General features: G+C 41.7%; 1 protein-coding gene across 13 annotated transcripts in view; it reads left to right on the top strand.

The window, feature by feature from the left end:
• The window catches only part of LOC129750730 (guanine nucleotide-releasing factor 2), a 246,035-nt gene extending 237,474 nt beyond the window's left edge, over positions 1–8,561 (top strand). For all 13 annotated transcript variants that reach the window (XM_055745782.1, XM_055745788.1, XM_055745802.1 and 10 more), the window contains 3 exons: positions 6,883–7,008; positions 7,084–7,215; positions 7,278–8,561. In XM_055745782.1, coding sequence (XP_055601757.1) covers positions 6,883–7,008; positions 7,084–7,215; positions 7,278–7,419 — 400 coding nt within the window. In that variant the 3' untranslated portion in view covers positions 7,420–8,561. The remainder of the gene's footprint in view (positions 1–6,882; positions 7,009–7,083; positions 7,216–7,277) is intronic.
• The last annotated feature ends 7,298 nt before the right edge of the window (positions 8,562–15,859 follow it).

Raw genomic sequence — 15,859 nt, forward strand, 5'->3', positions numbered from 1 at the left:
TTCTTCGCGCACAGGGCCGGAACGACTGTTGACGCTGGCTGGAAGCTGCGCGACTGTGACGAAGGGCTCGGGGGCCTCCATTGTGCTTATTCCGGTGCGTTCCGGGATTCCATCCAGTAGAAGTTGAAATGCTGTTGGTTTTTCAGTCGTGCACTCGTCGAAATCATCAGTAATTAATCGATCGTTAAATTTTCTTCTCAGCCAACAATCGGAAGAAATAAATCTGTAATGCGAAGGGCAGTCACTGGACGAATCAAAAGTTGAGCTAGAATACTTGCCTGGCTGCACAGGCTGGAGAGCCCCGTTGCCTTTTTCGAACACAGGGCCGGGACGACTGTTGACGCTGGCTGGAATCTGCGCGACTGTGACGAAGGGCTCGGGGGCCTCCATTGTGCTAAGCTCGTTGCGTCCCGGAGATCCAAGCCGCATGTCTTCCTCGTTAGAAACGACGAAACTGAGTATTTCGATCGTAACTTATAAACTCTCGGAAACTTAAACCACTTGGCCAGGTGTCGGGATTCAGGGCCTTTTCCTTAAGTTCAGGGTCGATACCCACTTTGAAGGAGACGAAACGCATGGTGCTGACATCAGTGCCCCTTGGCACGAGCTTCACGACTTGAGCGGCATCAGTTTCCAGATTCGCTTGCACCATCTCCAGAACGCTATTTTCAGTTACGTCTGGTTTAATACGAGAAATGTACAACCAGAATAGTTTGTCATTTTCGCTACCACACAAAGGAACCGAAACAACATCCGTTGACGATTGTTTCGCACCCACCCTACATGGCTCGCTTATGACAGGGTCGGGAGCTCGTAAACGTTTTAGTGGTCGGCGAAAATCAGATCGGGCAGGTGTTAAAATTGGAATGGGTGTAGCTGGTGGATTTGAACAGAGCTGTTTAATTTCCGATCGAAGATCAGAAATAGCTTCTGTCAGCTGAGTTATTCCTGTTTGTTCAGGTGGTGGCGCAAAGGCAAGATTGCGAAATTGAGCATTCTCATAAAGGGCAGCACAATCATCACACATCCAGAAAGCGTTTTTTAGCAGAGTTTTCAGAACACGAGCAGCAGCATTAGTAACGCCAACACAAGTCAAATGAAAATCTCTCCCACAAATGCCGCGACAACTCATATACTCGATCCCATTGATCGTATTGGTACAGTTAGCACATGACTTTGGCATATTTAATCGCCCGATGGGTATGCAACACGCAATACAAAATCAAAGCAACAGTTACCAATATTTCCGCCAGATGTCACTTCAGTTGCAAAAAGGTACAAATCCACTGAGAACTTGAAAGCGACGATACAGTTGTTTTTATATTCACCAGATGTCACTTCTGTCGATCAGTATCCGAAGATAGGCGAATGAATAAACAAACAAATTTGCTGCTCTTCACAAAAATTGTAGAACGAAATAAGCACACTTCGTCCCGTCTCCGGAACAAACTTAAACCAAATTTACACGAAGACGCAAAACACGGAAACAACAGACGAATAATTAAGATTTTAGATGTTCAATATCATTAAAAAATAGATCATTAAAAATGACAAAAATTATACAAGACACGCAGTGTTACTTCTTCTTCTCATCCTCTACTACAATCGTGCTTATGCAGAAGCCAAGTAGTGAAACATTCCTGAAAGCACTCTCCATATGTTCTGGGGATGTTGAAGCAGTAGCAAAGGTACTTGGAAATTTTTGAGCAAAAAGATCATTGATCAGAGTTCTCAGTGTTGCCATCCAGTAATATTTGAGTTGGAATACCAGATTCATTCCACTGACTTTTGACAAGCTTCCAGAACGATTTTGGGTTGGACTTGAGGTTACGTTATACTCGAAAAAGATAATTTTGGCAACAATGTCTTCTGGATTTTTTATAAGCAGAGTTCAGTCTTCGATATACATCCTTAGTTTGGGAGGATTTGAGCTTATAGTGATTCCTAAGGGCACATCTCTTTGTCATCTTTAGACGACGCAGTTGTTTCGTAAACCAAGGAGTCCGCAAATTCTCGGAAGTCGTGCGCATAGGCACGTAGCGGTCAATAACGTAATTTAAGATATGCGAAAAGGTTTCGGCCGTAGCATTGGAATTCAGTAGATCGAGTTCAGATCCCCAGTCGATGGAGACCAGGATATGAGAGATGATATCGAAATCCGCTCTCTTGAAATCGAGAAAGAAAGTTGCTTATTTTTCGACAGAAGCATACAATCCAGTGACCTCGAGCGAAGCCAGTAAAGCTGGATGATGCTGGACTGCCTTAACGAACGTAGCGCTGTGGTTGCCTTGTTCCTAGCTGGAAAACGGCAGAAGGATATAGTTCGTGAGCTGTCCGATATAAGTGTGTGCAGAAGTTTTGTATACCGTACAGTTTAAAGATACCTGGAGACCGGAAGTGCCAAAAAACGGTATGGTGGGGGACGCCGACCTACTGTGGTGACACCTGCCATGGCGAAGATCGTCAAGAAGCACCTTAAGAGAAATCCTCGTCGTAGTGCCACTAAATTGGCAGAGAATCTCAACATATCGGATCGAAGTCTCCGTCGGATTCTGAAAGATAAACTTCAGACCAAGCCCTACAAGATCCAAAAGGTTCAAGACCTTACGGTAAAGTAGAAACAAGAACGGGTAAAAAGAGCGAAGGCGCTGCTGAAGAGGGCCGCGGAAAGAATTTTGAAGAATATCGTGTTTACCGAAGAGAAACTCTTCACCGTACAGCAGTTCGTGAATAAGGAGAACGACAGAGTTTGGTTGCCAGACAGAAGCCATGCCGACTTGCTGACGGCCGCCCGGTGACAGAAACCAGCATCGGTGATGGTTTGGGCCGGAATCACCCGTGAAGAAGTGACGATCATCCAAAATACATATCGGGAACTAGCTCTACAGAATGTCGTCGAACCGTGGGCACGTCGACATTTTGGTTCCAGAGATTGGGTTTCCAACAGGACTCGACGCCGGCTCACAAAGCGAAGAAAACCCAACTTTGGATTGCGCAACATTTTCCAGGGTTCATTTCGAGCTCCGAGTGGCCGGCGAGTTCGCCAGACCTGAACCCTATGGACTTCGCTGTTTGGAGTATGTTGGAGGCCGAAGTCTGCCCTAAGAAACATGATGGTGTGGAGATCCTGAATCGACATGTCGTGGCAGCCTGGGATAAAATATCACAAGAACACCTACGGGCCTCATACGATGCGTTCCTCAACCATCTGCGGCGAGTGGTTAACCTCAAGGGCGAATAAGTCGAACTTTACCAGAGAATTTTGAAAAAGTAATTCGTTTTCATGAGAAATTGAATAAATTTGAGATAAAAAGTTGTTGTTTTGTTCAATTTATATGTTTATTTCAATGTAGCACTTCAATTGCCGGACCCTGTATTCCCGCCGACACTCTAGTAGTACCGTGAGGTATAGTGAAAATTTTGTGTTGTTTTTTAACTTTAAAAATATTCAATTATCAAATGCGCAGAATTTGAAACAATTTTTTTATTTTACGTTCCTAATGCGCATATGAAAATGAGTCCTTCCAGCAAGAACATGGCTTACAGTAAAAAAGATGTGAACGAGACTGTCGATGCAGTACGACGTGGTATATCTGTATGCCAAGCAGCAGCCCGCCATGGAATGCCGAAAAGCATGGTACGGGCCAAGATGACACGTACATCTCCGGGAAAACCAACCGTCCTGTCGGAGGAAGAAGAATTACGCATAATCGATTGGATTTGCGAAACAGCCAAAACTGGCTTTCCTGTGAATGGACAGCGGCTGCAAACAACTGCCCATTATTTGAAGGCCGGTAATCGGAGTTCGCCTTTCAGCAAAGGCATTCCAGGTCGTAGATGGGTACATCTGTTTGAAAGCAACATCGAATTACATTGCAAGGCATGAATTGCAGGAAGTAACGAAAAATACGGATCTTGTATGGGACATGGACGAAACCTCTATTCGTTTAGTTCCTATGAAAGAAACTGTTTTGGCAAAAACTGGTGAGAAATATGTACACACGGCTAATGGAAACTCGGACAAGAAATTGTTGACTGTTCTTTACTCGGTAAACGCAGGGGGAAAATCGTGCCCGCCAATGCTTTGTTTCCTGACAAGAAAAGACTGACCGAAGAAATTGTCCAGTCTGCTCCTGTCGGTTGGGCTATTGGCCAGAATGGCAATGGTTGGATGACGCGGGAAACTTTCTACCTTTTTTGAGATACGCCTTCTAGCCGTTTTTGGTCAAGGATGAAATGAATTTCCCGGTTATACTTTTTGTCGATGGTGATTGGTACATGGTGATTGGACCATAAGATTCCAACGCAGAACTTGAGCCTGGAACGCTGGAAGGAAGGGAACCCCTACGCTACAGACGAACTCAGAGCCGGGACGACTATTGACGTTGCCGGGAACCAGCGCGACTGAAGGGAAAAGGGAATAGGGGTTTCCGTTGGACCTGATACGTTGCATCCCGGTGATGAAGACCTTGTGCTTGTTGCGTTAGCAAGCGTTGCATGTTTAAAGGCGTCACTGGTAGAAATAGAACTACCCAAGGACCGTTGTAGAGTTCTGTCAATTGGTAGAAATTCATCACGCGAGGGATTGGCTCTTGAATTCGAAGAGTGTAGCGCTTGCCTGTAGCGACGATTTGAGAAGCTTTCTCTCTTTTTGGAATATTTGTATCCCAAGTACGGTTTACAGGGTCCGGCAATTGAAGTGCTACATTGGAACTAACATATAATTTGATTAAAACAAAAACTTTTTCTTTCAAATTTAATACGATTTACATCAAAACAGATCGTATTTACAAAATCCATTGGCGTCTTTCGATTTTTTGTCCTTGAGTATCACCACTCGCTGCAGAAGCTCAAGGCACATGTTCTAAAAAGCCCGCAGGTGGTTTTTGTGGTATTTTATCCCAGGATTCAACTAGATGGCGCTTCAGAACTTCTAACTCGTCATGTTTTGTAGAGTAGACATCGGGCTTCTGTATACCCTAGACAGCCAAGTCCATAGGGTTCAGGTCCGGCGAACTCCCCGACCACTCCGTACTCTAAATTAACCCTCGAAAAAAAAAATTCGCACACAAAAATTGGAACCTCTTTCCTTCGTAAGCCAATGCGAAATTCTGCTGAAAAACCACCAACCAAAACAAAAATTAGGACGAGTCCACAGCTCGAGGACATGCCGTAGAACTATTTTCGATACGTAAATTGATTGATCTTCAGGGTGTTCGGTTGATCTTCACCAGGAAAGTACGGGCGACCCAGGTTCGTGATCTTGCTGGCAACCAAAATCTGTAGTTCTGTTTTTTTTTTCACGAACCGCTGTACGGCGACGAATTCATCTGCAGAAAACACGATATTCTCCAATTTTTTCATGCGTGGACCGCGTAAGCTGCGCCTTCGCCCTTTCTACCCGCTCTTGCTTCTGTTCAAACGAGAGGAAATTTTATGATCTTGGCTGAGCCTAAAGATCATCTTCCAAGATCCGACGACGATTTTGATCCGGTGCATTAAAATCTATCGCCAGTTTAGTGTTACTACGCCAAGAACTTCTCTCAGGGTGCATCTTGATGATCATCACCATGGTAGGTGTCGCCACTGTAACTTGATGATCCCCACCATACTATACTTGGGTACTTCTGATCTCCAGGTAACTTCCAAGTGCGAGACAAAAAAAAAATACATACACTCATTGGACAACTCACGAAATATGTCTTTTTACCGTTTCACAGCCTGGAACAAGGCAATCAAATCACTACGTTAAGGTTCGAGGATTATTTTAACAAAAAAAAAACACATGATTACGTCATCTATGTCGGTTATGTATACTTCATAATAATCACTCCTAAAGTTTTGTAGCAGTTCAATTGCCGGACCCTGTAAACTTTGTGTCGCCTGGTGACACCATTTCCTTTTAGAGCTCTTTTCGCAGTAAGATCTCTTAGGAGTCATAAAAGCGCTCGCTCACTTGCTAAACGACGGTATTGATCCATTAAGGATGCTGCCCTGCCCTGTTTTCCTTGTGGGCTGTCTACTGCATCTAGAAGACTAACAATGACTAAGAAAAGCATAATTACTTTCGGAAGCATATTCTTAACCTCCTTGTGGATGTTGATCAACTCTTTACTAGTGCTTCCGGTTCCTTCATTTTAGGAAGTTGGGAATTCCTGTATGAGCGCAAGAGCTCTTCGATCTTCGATCGTGTCTACCGGAACTATGGGTTGCTTGAGGGAACGACTGAGTCCCTTTTGACTCCATCAAACGCAATTAAGATTGCTCCTTCATCCGCTTCCGCATGCCTACGTTTCTTAATACGTATGTTAATACGTCTTCCAATCCTCTTATGTGTCATGACAACTATCCCTTCACTCAATTTGTGCAGGAGACGATCTGAATTTCTGGCAGTTTTTTTTCAGTTAACTCCAGGTCAATTAACCTCCAATACATTAGTGAGTAGACGATCTAGGGAAAGCAGCTGAATATGCTTTGGATGCTTTCAAGGGGCGAAAGCCTTTTGTACGCACAAAAAGCCTAGTCCACACTAGGCAACCTGAACTGCGATTTTGGTTATAGGACGATCTTTGTTGTCTGTTGTTTTTTTTTTTTGGTAATCTGAGACTGTATCAGTGTCTCCCGAAAAAAAGGGGAGACACTGACACGTCTCGGAACGAATTTTATCCTAGGGTTGACTAGCCTTAAATAATGCTTATCATTTAACAATTTTTTTTCCGGGATTTTAAGCCCAATGGATTTACTCATCCTATTTAATACATCATTTAACAAAAAGTTCGACGTTCCACAAGTCAGTCTTTTTGGACCTGTGATCTTTATACTATGCAATTCCATGATTTGAAAAGAGTCTTCAAATGTTGAATCGTCCTATTTTTTTTCCAGACTGGAATGGCATCGAACGATCACCGAGGGTTTGAAGGAATACTGTGCACTGATCGATTCAAGTTCCAGCTTCCGGGCGTATCGACAAGCGTTGGCTGAAACGAATCCACCATGTATACCGTACATGTAAGTTATTGAATTTGAAAATTTTGTTCAGTATAAGGACATTGGTCGATAAAACTCTTGTTTATTTTTTCACAGCGGGCTGGTTCTACAAGATTTGACCTTCGTGCATATCGGCAACCCGGATCTTCTCTCCGATGGGTCCATCAATTTCTCTAAGCGTTGGCAACAGTACCACATCGTGGTAAACATGAAACGCTTCAAGAAAGGGTAAGTTTCTTCTAAATTATTATTCTTTTTTTCTGAAAATAACGAACAAATTTTCCCTTTAGCTCCTACCAATTCAAGAAGAACGAAAAAATCATCGGCTTTTTCGACAACTTCGAGGACTACCTGGACGAGGACGCGATGTGGCAAATTTCGGAGGACATCAAACCGCGGGGTGGTCGAAAGCCGAACCCCAACAGCAATTAGTATAAGTTGAACTGCCTCAAAGGCAGCGATGAACATGAGCAGGCGATGTTGGAGCAGCAGCAGCAGCTTAGGCAGCCGTTGTCCGTCAGTGAGGGTTCCCAATTGCAGGACCCATCGAACCAGGACCAAACGGAACAGCAGCAGCAGCCGCCGCAGCCCCAACAACAGCAAAAGCGAACCCTTTCGATCGAACGAAAACGAGGAAGCAGCTTGAGGAGAAGCACCAAAGGCAAGAAAGATACGGCCGGGTCCGGCAAGTGAGCGAAAGGTATCGGTTTTTAAAATAAATGCCAAAAATATGATTTTTATACATGCATAAGCTTTAGTAGTTGGTTGTTTTAGACGTTGTTTTTTGGGATCCTCCCTTTTTGCGAGAGGAAACCCGGCGCGAGGCGAGAAAAAAGTGTTGTTTTACAATATTTAATTTTTTAAAGCAAAATATTCGATGTTCCCTTTTTTTTATTTCCTAGAAGTGAATTTATTATCACGTGAACCTATTTTTTAAAATGGAAAAACGCTTTATCGTTTTTCATGAAACGAAAAATTCAAAATGCAATCGATAAACACTCTAATAATATTTGTAAATAAAATGAAAAAAAGAACATGTCAAGTCAAATCTATATAGCATACTATGTAGCTAAGTGTTATGTGGTAGTAGTGAACGGTAAAATTTAAAAAAAAAAGAAAACACAAGCAAAGATGCCAATATCAAACAATAGTGAAACACTAGAGCAAATATTTTACACAATTAACTAGTGATAGTGAAGCAAATTCAACAAGATAAAAAAATCAACTCCACACATTGTATTTTTGCAAGTAAGGAACATAAAAAAAACACACACACACACACACATGTACACAGCGACAAACAAGCAAACAAAAAATCGTATACACGCTTACTACGTATTCAGCAAACCAACTTGAAATGAATCTTATCAATAAATATTATTTTATTTAATTGAAGCTTGATTTTTCGTTTTTTTTTCTTCATTTTTTCAGTTTTGTTGAAAAGAACGTTCCTTTTGGTTTGAGAAGTTTCTTTTTTGTTTTCGAAATGTTTTCTTTCACTTTTTTTTGTCCATTTTATCATTTTTTTTTTTCACTTTACAAGGTGCAGCTGTTCTTATTTAAGCCTTCTGCATCTACAAAAATCGTCTCACTTTTGTTTGACTCATGTTTCATGTGATCGTTTGTAAAAAGACGGCGGGGTTTAGGGGCTTCCCCCTAGATGGTGACAGTCACTTGACTGAGTTCATATTGCTCCGGCTATCATATGAGATATGACAGAAAGGCGGCATTCTAGGGTTCTGGTTCCGAACAAGCAGAGATTCATCCGTCCCGAAATCTGTCTGTCTAATTACTTTTATTTTTTTCCCCATGCGCGTACTTTGTTCTCTCTATATTAATCGATGTCCTTAAAGGCCAAGACAGTGCAAAAGCAGGAGTCAAGACACTACACTCCCCCCTTTACTTTTTTCAGTGCTGTACGTAAGCTTGAAACGAAACTTCTTGATTCCTTTCTTGTGCGCTTAGAACCACTTGCTTGTTTCCTACTGTCGGATGCTAAGACCTGTTGCCAACTCTGGCCTTGCCTGTATAAAGATACACGCAAGTCATTAAACTTTCCCTCCATCTCCTCTTTTGGCGGGTCTATGTCCATTAGCGTGTTCCCACTTCCTACTCCCTTGGTTGTACATCTTGCCAACACACGAAGAAATTCTCTAGACCTCATTATCGTCGTAAGACCGTTGGACCCATTCGCATTTCCTTTTCGAACTGCTCTCTGCTGGCCGGCAACGATGGTGCGGTCACGGTTATTCCGAAGGCTGCAGGATTTGTCGACAATTCCGACCCCGGTGATTTGTTTTTGTGCCAGCACTTTGTGCAGCGCCTCGAAGAATTTTTCGGAATTTTGTTCGCTTAACCAAACCGTATACCACATAAAACTTGCCGACATCTATTTCTCCTTCTGCAAAATTCTCACCACTCATACAATCCGCACCTCGTCGCCAATTCTAGGGTTCTGAATCCGACCAAACAGAGATTCATCTGGCCCGAAACCTGTCTGTCAAATTACTTGCATTTTGTTCCCCATGCGCTTACTTTGTCCTCTCTATATTTATCGATGTCCTTAAAGGTTAAGACAGTGCTAAAGCAAGAGTCAAAACACAGGCATGTATGGGACAGAATTCAGCGGCCTTACCTAAAGGACCTCTTTGACGTGTGTCAGTCTAGCTTCGTTGCTGCCTGGCAACGAAATCCGTGGCCGGATCATCTTTCCATCTGTGGTGATGATTGTGGCGTTGGAACTCTACCAGTGATGACGGTGTGATATGTACACGTTAGAAAATGGCCGAACCTTCACAATTGCATCAACTCACGTGACTTTCACTATCGACTTAACTTCGACATCAATGGGTACCGACTCTAACTTATTTCGTTACGTGGATTTACTTTCGGATGCCGGCGAACGACACTTCCGGACGGATTTACTTCCAACTAAGCGACTCACAATCCGACACTTCAGACGCCATTAAAATTTTGTTCACGGTTCACGGTTGCTTTTCTCCGGAAAGTCAACGATTCACAAGAGTTCTGCAACTCGTTGGACACAGCGATATCCTGGTGCGTTTGTTGCTTATTTTTCCAGCCAACTCTGACAAAACGAACCACTTTCTTCCTCCGTTCGTTCGACTTAATCTGATTCGAGCCTAAAAACTCCTCATGGTCGTCGTGGTGGTTCGATTTTTCTTCCTAACTTTTTTTTTGTCACATCCTTCTGTAGTAGTAACCAGGGATGGATTTAATTTTTTTTTATCTAAAAAAGAGCTATCTCGAAGAGCTTGCGTAAAGCATTTGTCTTCACAAAGGAATCCTGTCCCTAGTATTGGTTGACTGTGCCAGAACTGCCAGGTTCCTTAAAGTTTTGGCCATTTTTTTAATTTAGAACAAATTTTACAAGAAAGCCTTCCAGGTTGTGCTTCGATAAGTTTTATGAAATTGATGTCTGTGTAAGCGATGATCACTTCATCCATTACTAAGAAGGAATATGATGGACGAAATTGAACTTTTTTCTCTTAAATTCAACTTAAATCACCAGTTATTTTAGAAACACACGAAGATTTCGAAGATTTTTTTTTTTTCATTTTAAGAAAAAACATATTGATAAAATTTTGAATTCTCAGACTTAAAATTTTGTGGACACACTGCTTTGCCGATCGTAAGGGATTGCAATACTCGTTCAAGCAGATTAATAACGAGATCTGCTTATGATCCACTACTGGAACTCCAGAGATCTACATTCTACACCCTGCTCAAATGATTTCGAAAGTGCTGAAAAAAGCATGCATATCTCTAAAAGCAAAGTGCTTAGAGAAGTGGATAAATGTCTGCACAACACCAACATTTAACGCAGGGGGATGGCAAGTTGGTCCCGAGCAGACTTTGATGCTTGAATCGATAGCAAACAGTAACCAAAATAAGCTATCGATGCCAAAATGATAGCATAATTTAGTGTCGTAATTTTTCCGATGGTAAAATTAGGTTTCAATGAAGCATCAAAGGTAATTTCAAACCAATACCAAAATAAGGCTTGAGAGCAAAATGAAAGCAATTTATGGTTTTGTTTTTTTCTACGGTAGCAAAACAAGGCATCACCAAGGTTTCATTATTTTCATCAAGTAGAAAAGTGAGATGGGAATGATACCATGATTTTTTTATTACATTTTCTGCGATTAAAAAAAAATTAATGAAACAGTAAAAATTTTGATCGTACTGAAAACAAACATACAGTTTAGTAGTTACCATCAAAGTGTGGGCATTAATAAGTGTTCGATTTTTTCGTGATATCACAACAAGGCATCATCAAGATATCATTATCTGTCATTTTCATTTCTGCGAAAAAACAACAGTAAGAATCAATACAACTTTTTATTTTTTAATTTCCTTAATTTTCATTCAATAATAATCTGAGACCAAAACGAGGTGACGAGTTAACAAAATTTGTTATCTAAAAAATTTCAATTTAAAAAAACCAACCCAAAATACTATTATAATAACGTGTTTTTTTAATAATTCGTAGGAGTAATCGTAGGACCTGAAATTTTCGAAATTTGGCAACTGGTAAGGTCTGAAGCACCATTTTTGTTTGTTATGGGACTGTTATGCAAGGGGCCTTTTTCAAATCTACTCGCATAACAGTCCCATACAGACCACCAAGCTACCTTCTAAGGCCGATGACATAGTGAGTGCGATGCGATGCGAACCGGCGAATGCGATTCAATGCGGCGAACCACATTTGATGAAAATGTATGTGAATCGCTTAAACCTGACATACTCAACGCGGCGAAGCAGATGTCAATTTGTTCCGCCGCTCGAGTTCGCATTGGCCGCGTTCGCCAATTCGCATCGCATCGCTCTCACTATGTCATCGGCCTAAGCAAAGTTGTGTATTTTGTTGAGATAAATAACTTTGTAGAAAAAACTTAAGCTTTAAAATGCTAGACAAGAAAGTTATCATTTCTATCTCGCTATTGGTGGACCCCTCGACTTTATATTTTATATCAAAATATGCGCTTTGTTAAACAGAGCAAAGTTGCCGAAGACACCAGCAGTCTATCTTGTCTACTTTTGGCGTTATAAATTTAGTTCCGCTAGATTGATGTTCTGTATCATTGTGCATTGTAAATTCTGACGCACTTCGAAACTTCGATCCAGGCGCAACCGATGAAGACAAACCGAGTTTTCTGGGAAACTTCCTTTTATCCGATTACGAACGAGTTTATCTGAACCTAGAATGCACTTCATTAGTTTGCTTGCTTCTCTTGCCCACACTTGGGTGGATGCTTGGTCGCTCTGGAGCTAACTGTGCGTTTTCTAAAGCTCCTCCGTTTGGGAAGAGCAGAGAGAGAATATTACACGCCCTTACTCTGAACGGGCTAATCTGAGGAGCGATGCCAAGCATGGTTGCTGGTATACCGTCCGGACCCGTAGAGGAAGAATTTTTCAACTTTTCTGTGGCTTTCAAGATGGCTGCATCTTCAATAAGGAAACCATTCAAAGAAGAACCTATAGGTATTCCGGACAGCCCTGGCTAGTTGCTCTGAAGAAATGCCCCCAGTTGTAAAGACGCTTGAGAATTTCCTGGCGAAGAGTTCACAAATTTCGGGATTGGAAACAGTTGTGTTGTTGTCCAGAAACATGTGGGACGGAATCTCTGTTTCTTTCCGCTGATTTTTACGTACTTCTAAATTTTTTTCGGACTGGTCGTGAAGTTCCGCTGTCTGTAGCCGATTAAAATAATTTTGGTAGCAGCGCTAACTGGTCATTTCATATGCCGAATTCAGTTTGATGTATTCGCTCTGAGCGTAGAGCGACTTGTGCGTATTACAGTTTCGAAGGGCACGTTTTTTAGCTGTCTTCAGTTGTCGCAGTTCTTTAGTGACCCACGGAGCCCGTAGATTAGCACCTGAGCAACGTTTCGGCACATGACGATCAGAAAGATCGAGCTCGAATTTTCATTCGATGGATTCCAGAACGCGCAACAGTCCTTTGCCTAGCCAACCCAACGATATTGTAGTTTTGCTGGGAGCAAGAGGTTGTACACGCGATCGAAGGCAGCCTTGAGATTAGTATACACTGTGTCAAATTGACCACCCTTTCCATAGTGCGGCTGCAGAATTAAGTACATTAAGTACAGGAAACAGCCGTTTTGATCAATCGAAATGTAAGACTTCGCAGTAGTGGAAAGTCTACTAGTATTTCTAGTACATGCCTTTGAAGAGGCACACCGGATATAGTTCAGTACTTTGACCATTCTTGTGGACGAAGAACATAAACGAATTTTTCCAAGCACTTAGAAATTTTTCGATGCCGAGATACAGGTTGAAGATCACTGGCAGAGGCATCCACAGGGCATCAATACAGTTTTTCAAGATGGTGACCGGGATTCAAACGGTCACTACAGTGGACAAAGTTTTCAGATTTGATATAGCTTTGAAGGCTAACAAAGTGTTTGGAAAAAAGGTTACAGGTCTGTCTCAAATTCGCCGATTTATGCTAGCCCGTAAACCTCAACGTTGGAAATCATGTCTTCTTTCATTTCTCGTCGACAAATTAACAAAAACGTTTTGGGTTGTGTTTGAACAGACCTTCAATGTACTGGGAAGAATACCGTCTTCGATGCGACCACGAAAGTTTAGAAACAGGTGCATGCGTAAAATTTACAAAATGCTCTATCCAATTGAGAAGTGGCTGATTATAGTCACCTAGCATGATGTTCCGACACATGTAATAAGCACACTGCCACACCAGTTTTTAAGGGTCTGGATCACGATATTACTTATTTTCATAGTTTTCCGTCTCACGACATACGTTGACGAACATAATTCCTATAATTCACTCGGTCCATGGCAAACGTTCTCTAATTTCTCGGACATCTACAGTTCGCCAGATAACGCTTCTCTTGGTCTAACCACCTCACTTGTTGCGCCCCCGCTCGTCTTGTTCCTACCGGATTCGTAGCGAACACCTGTTTTGCAGGACAGTCGTCTGGCATTCTCGAACCATGTCCTGCCGAGCGTATCCGGTCATCATCACCTTCTGGATACTAGGTTCGTCGTAGAGTAGCGGGAGCTCGTTGTTCATTTTTCACTTAAACACTCCGTTCTCCTTCACGCCTCCACAGATGGTTCTAACACTCGTCGCTGGAATACTCCGAGTGTACACAGGTTTTCCTCGAGTAATATCCATATCTCGTGCTCGTAGTGAACAACCGGTCTAATGAGCGTCATATATGTTAAGGTGGCAATCCTATGCATAACGCCCGTTACTACAACGCAAGGCTTCTACTGTAGTTACGCAATGACAGTGTGTGAGCTGTCAGACTCTCCCCTTTCTGTTATCGAAACTCAAAGAATATAGACACGTTTTTCTTTACTCCGTTTAACCGAGTCTTTCGAGTTGTTCCGTTATCGCCCATCCGAAAATAACCACTTTAATATACAGGGTAAACTTCGTGCGAGGCTAAGTCTTCTCAACCGCAGTTGCTTGTGGAGTCTATAGTAGGCACGACTTTTGCTGATAATTCGCCGCCGGATCTCACAGCTGGTGTCATTGTGAGGTGTTATTTCATCATTAAGCCATATTTCTGTGTGCACAATTACATCGTTCTTTAGATCATGAACTTCATAAACAAAAAGTTCATCAGCTTTGGTGTGCGGTCCTTTGGCATGTTAGTAGTGTATCCGAAGAGTTGGTCATTCAATGCATCATTGGAATCGACCTGTGTTCCGTTGATATGTTACTGTGGAGTCCCGGATCAGGACCCTATTGAGATCCAAATCTAACTGACCTGACGACTACCTAGATACAGTAAAGGTCAGTTGTGCTAGCGATTGCTCACCATCGCTTACATATTTTTGCTCCTAGAATATGCCGCTTACTTTTTGAGCGTGAGAGCAGAGGCATACTCTAGGATGCCACAGTTACCAATGAACAAACGAACATCTGAAGAACTTTCTTGAATATTTTGGTAAGTTCAGTTGCTAAAGACAGCCATTCGGCTTGACCAATTCACCCGATATATTTCAGGAGGGGATGCAAAGGGTTCAACTGGAAAGCTGTAAAGAACGAATAATTTTCTGAATTATGATATATCAAAAGATGAACAGGATCGTAACCTTAAAATGGGTTTGTCTAGGAAACACGAATACTTAGTACTATTGCTGTTCATTTTGATTAAAATTTAAAAAAAAGATGTTTTAAGTTTATGGTGTTTTTCGATTTTAAGATAGTTTCGAACTTTTTCTTTCGTATTTTATTTTGAACGAAATTTTTTTTGAAACAACACAAACTCAAAACACTTGAAACAAAGAAAACAACGACTTTTATAATACTCAAGCATTGAACGTTTTTAATTTGTGGATAGCACTTACGCATCTATGTAGGTAAAAACACACAATAATAGCAGCTAATCCAGAACTTTTAGAACATCACTGGACCAAATAACTGATAGCTGATGAAATGTATAGGTACATACATAGATAAACAAATAATAGACGACATCGGAATCCATATATTGATGTGTTTACTCTAAACGAAAAACGGGATATAGACCAACATAGATAAAAGTACTTAAACAATAAAACATAGCATCACTCACCATCCTCATCAAAGAAGAAAGATTAAAACGGGATAGCTAAAAGCAAGATAAAAAGAAACAAAATACTACGTTACTGCAAAACAAAAACTTAAGAATAAATGTGTTGTTAGGAGCAAAAATTTGAAAATTTTACCCGAAACGTAAAATGGATGTTTAGAACACACAAACACACACCCGCACACGAAAACACATATCAAAATGGATTCTTCACCTTTTGTCACCAACTGAGGGATATGAAAAGCGAAAGAGGTGGAGAGAGTCGTAACGAAAAGTGAGAGC

The sequence above is a fragment of the Uranotaenia lowii genome, chromosome 1, assembly GCF_029784155.1.
Source record: "Uranotaenia lowii strain MFRU-FL chromosome 1, ASM2978415v1, whole genome shotgun sequence".
Classification (NCBI taxonomy): Eukaryota; Metazoa; Arthropoda; class Insecta; order Diptera; family Culicidae; genus Uranotaenia; species Uranotaenia lowii.